We start from the raw sequence: 5,783 nt of genomic DNA on the forward strand, positions 1-5,783 counted from the left end.
ATCTGTAAAAGTCTTACACCGAGTAATTTATGCGAGATTTACAGAATCTTCATACAGTATGTCTGACTCCTCCAGAAGCCCTGAAGCACACACAGCAGCCCAGATGCTGGGTGCCTGGGAAGAAAGGCATTCTCTCCGTCCTCTGCCACGGCTCCACTGTGGTTTCCTAGGGTTTCCCCTTTTACCAGACAGACCAGGAAGGAGGAAGAGGGACGTTCAGCCTCAGGGCTGCTGAACTCCAGCACCTCAGAGTAGACAGGCTTCGGCCAAAAGGAAACACACCCTGGCTTCTAGATCCACACCAGGGTCCCTACACCCTCAGGGACCTTCCTGAGAACTCTTTTTTAAATGATCACTAGTGTGAGGAATTCATAAAACCACAGATCATAAGGAAATAAAGTTAAATGCAGAACCCAGTTTTAGCCTGCTTAGGAGATTGGTTTTATTAGATTGAATGAGCTGAGATAGATGCTTTCCTAAGTCAAGCACGTGTGTGCTCAGTTGCTCGGTGTGTCCAGCTCTTTGAGACCCCATGGACTGTAGCCCATCAGACTCCTCTGTCCATGGGATTCTCCAGGTAAGAATACTGGAGTGGGTTGCCATGCCCTCCTCCAGGGGTCTTCCTGACCCAGGAGTCAAACCCAAGTCTCTCGCATCTCCTGCATTAACAGGCAGATTCTTTTTTTACTGCTGCACCATCTGGGAAGCCTTTCGTAAGTTAAGAAAAACCAAATATTGGTAAATTCACTGATTCAAGCTATATTCAGAAATCCTTCAATTATGGATTCTCTGTCTTCTCTTCCAAACTTTAACCTACGCCTGATCTTACTCTTTGGCTCCTCAGAATTCACCTTCAAATTCCACTCTCTGTCTTGAAGCCAGGCTTCCCAAGTGGCTCAGTTGATAAAGAGTCCACTTGCAGTGCAGGAGACGCAAGCAGATGCAAGTTTCCCAGGTCAGAAAGATCCCCTGGAGGAGGGAATGACAACCCACTCCAGTATTCTTGCCTGGAGAATCCCATGGACAGAGGAGCCTGGCAAGCTACAGGCCATAGGTCACACAGAGTTAAACCTGACTGTGCAACTGAACATGTATGCACATCCTGAAGCCAGTTGAGTCCCTGCTAAGTTTCTCTAGTTAACCCATTGTCCATTCCATGAAAGTTCACTGAACATCTTTTCTGAACCATGGACTGAACAAACTGCTGCTTATACGAGGGCAGAGGGAAGTCTGTCCTTACCTTTGTGGAGCTCATAGAAGAGGGAGAATGGATTTTAAAAATATATGTAATCAATTTGGTGATATAAATATGTCCAAAGTGTTACAGAGAATAGAGGAGCATCATGCTTGGGGAAGAAATGAGGAAGGTTTCAAAGAAGAGTCAATATTTGGATTTTGCCTGAAGGATGTATAAGATTTCCTGAACAAGCTAGGGCAGGAAAGTATCATAGGCAGGCAAATGCAAGTCCTAGAGTCTGGGCACATAAAGAGAGACGCATGTTCTGAGAAAGGGCCAATAGTTCAAAAGGGCTCAGTGATAGGAAGCAAGGACATATGTGGCGATGGTGTCAGATCTTATAGCCATTTCCTTCCTTTATCATGCGGGTGAGCCACAGACATTTTCCTAATCAGGGAAAGAACATGTTTGCTCTTGATGCTCATTTTTGAAATATAATTTTGCAAACTTCAAGAGAGCTTGTTCTCTTTCAATGATTTGTGAGACTAGAAGGGAAGATCAAAGAAAATGAGTAGGACATGTAGGCTTTAAAAACTATCTTTAGGACTTCCCTGGTGGTCCAGAGGTAAAGAATCTACCTGCCAACGCAGGGGACACGAGTTTGATCGCTGGTCTGGGAAGATTCCACATGTTGTGGGGTAACCAAGATCACGTGCCACAACTACGGAAGCCCATGTGTCTAGAGCCTGTGCTTCTGAACAAGAGAAGCCTCCACAATGAGAAGCCTGCACAGCACAATGAAGAGTAGCCCCCACTTGCCACAACTAGAGAAAGCCTGTGAGAAGCAGCAAAGACCTAGCACATGCATGCATGCCAAGGTGCTTCAGTCATGTCCAACTCTTTGTGACCCTATAGACTGTAGCCCACCAGGCTCGTCTGTCCCGTGGGATTGTCCAGGCAAGAATACTGGAGTGGGTTTCCACACCCTCCAGAGGATCTTCCTGACCCAGGGATCGAACCCATGTCTCCAGGGACTCCTGCACTACAGGCGGATTCTTTGTGACTGAGATACTGGGGAAGTCCCCAAGTTTCAGCGCAGCCAACAATAAATGAATAAATAAATAATAAAAAATACTTTATATATAAAATAATATTTTTATTGTTTTCTCTGCTTGCAAAAGAAATATAGATTCATTCCAAGCAACTCCAACATTATAGAAATATACAACATAGAAACCAACTGCTGTAATCCAAACTCCCAGACCCAAACACACTGTTACTACACCAATGTGCTGGTCTAGGTTCCTTTAGACTCTTATTTCAATGTACAAACCAAAATACAATTTTCTCCATACCAGTTAATAAATACACAGCAAGCTCAGTTTTAATGGCTATGTAATATTCCATTGTGTTAATGTACTATGATTTAGTAGATCAATCCTTACTTTGTGGGCATTTGAGCTGTTTTCAGTTTTTTAGGATTATAAACAATGCCAGGATGAACACCATTTTTACATAAATCTTTGCAAAATGTATTTCTATAGGATACATTCTTAGAACTCTTTCAAGGAACTGACATGAAGAAATGATAATTTTTCATTTTAATAGATATTGCCGAATTACCATCAAAAAGGTTGTATCAATTTATATCCTAACAGTATATGTAGGTCCCAATCTCCCTAGGAGTGGGTGGGGCTCTACAGGCAGTCTGTTCTGATCAGAGAGACTGCAGAACCTCGAAACACTTCATTCAGTTCTGTGAATGTCTGTAGTTCACATGTCCCTGTGGTGTCTAATAAATTAACATGAAGAGCAGCTCGAAGGTTTGCCCAAAAGAGGCCACATTTACGCCTATCCTTGGGCCATTCCAAGTATGCCTTCTTTTCCATGAGAGCTCTCAGCTTAGGATATCTGGTAGGGATGCAGTAAAGTGGAATGGGTTCCAGTAAGATAAGAATTATGTAATCAAGACTTTCATGGAAGAGATTGCGGTGAGCAAAGTAGGGTTCATAATGGCACCATTCAGTCTGGACAAAGCTGGGAGACAAAACAAAGATGGACTTGCAGCTTTTCTCAATGCAGTTTATGGTATCTTCAGTCATGCTCTGGCCAGGGTCAGAGTTTCCCTCATGAAGGCAAATCAGAACAGAACCATCTTCTTTCTCTAGACTGGGAATCAATTCATACTTCACCCAGGCAGAATCGTGTTCACTGTATGAAATAAACACATGGAATTGGACACTTCTTTTGAGTTGCTCCTGAGTTGTCTTCCTAACCCTGAGCCATGTCTGAGTCCATTGACGTAGCATCCTGAGATACCAGGGCAAATCAAAGTGGAGGCAGCAGAAGGCCACAGCCATCCCCAGAACGAGCATGATAACCACAATGGTGACAATCAGCAAACCTGTGTTGCAGGATATTTCTGGAAGATGAACATCCTTTAACTGAGTGCCCTTTAGATTCGAAGGGTATTCACAGATGTACGAATCTGACCACCCAACCATCATGCCCTCTGAGTATTTTCCAAGCTGAATGAAATCTCTTAATTCACAAGTACACTGGAATGGATTTCTTCCTGCATTTAGAGTTTTAACTTCCTGGCAGCTGTGGAAAAAATCCAGAGATGAGCTGAGAATTAAGTTCATTTCAACGTTCAGAACTAAGAGTCTTCTGAAATGACTGCACCCAGGAAGATCAGTTAGAAAATTAAATGCAAGATTTAACTCTCGCAAAGATGTCAGGTGAGTAATCTCTTTAGGGACAGTTTGAATTTTGTTGCTATTCAGGTCCAGTATTTGAATGTTTCTAGGCAAGCACCTGAAAACAGAATCAGCAAATTTGTTGAACGACAAGTTCATGGTGACCAAGGTTTCTGGCCATAAGCAATTTTCGTCATTTTCATATTGTAACAGATTTTCACTCAGATCTAAGTGCCTCAAGGATGTGTTGCTGGCAAAGTAGCTCACTAAGGAAAGTGTCTCCAATTTATTGTCCTTCAAGATGAGAGTTTTCAAATAAGGCAATTGGATAGACTTTTTAAACACATCATCTGTTAAGATATTATTAGCAAAATTTAAATATTGGAATCTTGTAGGATACATAGGGAACAGCATGTGAGGCATTTGTGCATCTGATATTGTCAGGTTTTCTATATCCATTTTGGTAAAAAGCAAGTAGATGCTCTCCTGGGGGATATTAAATATTCTAAAATGTACATGTTCCAGTTTTATAGTTCTCATTACAGTATTTGAGTAGTCAAATGAATTGTGGTCAAGATAAACCTTACCTCCAAAGGTCACATGTTGAATCTGGAAGTACTCTACTGACGTATGCCAAACCAATTGGAAGATGAGGAAAAGATTGTCCCAGGATAAGTCAACTTTATTAAGTAACAGAATGGATGTCTTGGCATTCTCTAAAATAGGATTTTGTTGAGACCCATAACTTGTAAACTGGCTCTTTTGCAAATCTATATTAGTGACTTCTAATATTTTTGAAGTTTTGATTCCATCATGCAAAAGAACCCAGAAATTTGTGTTCACTGGTAACACAATATGAAGTTTTGTTGTGTTTAAAATGGCCAGGCTACCTTCTTCATAATGAGATATAGTTCTCAATCCTAAGAAGACAGTATTTAGATGCAAATGAGCAATTTTCTGAAAATCTGATTTTTGTATTTTTGCCCCACTCAAACCTAGGGTTTCCAGGTGTGACAAGTTGCCAGTCTCCACGCAGATAGGCATGGTGTCAAAGTCATTGAAGGACAGATCTAAATGTCTGAGACCTGCCAGTGAGAACCAGGCTACGCGCTTCAGTCTGTTGTTAGACACATCTAAGTATCTTAACTCCTTGTTGAATTCAAAGGTCTTGATATCCAGCTCTTGGATTTTGTTGTGGCATAGAATCAGAACTTTCAGTTTAGAGAGAGAATGAAAATCTGAATCCTGGAGTTGAGAAAGCAGATTGTAAGACAAATCCAGTGTGGTTGTAATTGGGGTCAAGTCTTCAGGAACCTTTCTTAAAGACATGCTGGAGAAGTTGGCAGTCAATTCTCTTTCTTCTGGCAGCTCTGAAGCCCCACTAAGCACAGACGTAACAATACTACAAAATATGTAAATGCTTCTGATATGTCTCATTGTAATTCCAAGGATTTTATCACTGGTTCACCTCAGATGAATTTTATCACACATTACCTCACATGAACGAGGAAGATGAGTTCAAATCCTGGGAAGACAACATACCGTTAGGTGGTTATATGATTTGTTAAACCCTGTAGGACTTTTCTTTAATGCCAACATCTGATTATACTCACCAAGAATTTGGAATAGGGTCCCAACCCATTTACTGAATCTTTGACTTCATCTCAGAGGTTGGCTCATGGATTTCCAAGCCAGTTGCTGCGTTACACCCCCATCACTGAGACAAGTCAAGATTCCCCAAAGGGAGATAGATACATCATAATTGGCGGAAGTGCCTCTCACCCAGTTCAAATAAGGAACAGCATTGCCAAGTCATGTTCAACAATGCCCACCACCACCACCGCTACATCCCCTTCCAATAGCCCGAAAGCTGTAGGAAGATTTAAAGAAATTTTTAAAAATTAAGA

General features: G+C 41.6%; 1 protein-coding gene across 1 annotated transcript; it reads right to left on the reverse strand.

The window, feature by feature from the left end:
- Positions 1-2,874: 2,874 nt before the first annotated feature.
- On the reverse strand, positions 2,875-5,313 carry TLR10 (toll like receptor 10). Its single transcript, XM_068975571.1, has one exon. The coding sequence runs from the start codon at positions 5,311-5,313 to the stop codon at positions 2,875-2,877; it is 2,439 nt and encodes an 812-aa protein (XP_068831672.1).
- Between the last annotated feature and the right edge of the window lie 470 nt (positions 5,314-5,783).

This window comes from Capricornis sumatraensis, chromosome 7 (assembly GCF_032405125.1).
Source record: "Capricornis sumatraensis isolate serow.1 chromosome 7, serow.2, whole genome shotgun sequence".
Taxonomy (NCBI): domain Eukaryota; kingdom Metazoa; phylum Chordata; class Mammalia; order Artiodactyla; family Bovidae; genus Capricornis; species Capricornis sumatraensis.

What these genes read in the sequence shown, in the direction of transcription:
- TLR10 (XM_068975571.1), bottom strand. Translation starts at nt 5,313, where the DNA reads ATGAGACATATCAGAAGCATTTACATATTTTGTAGTATTGTTACGTCT.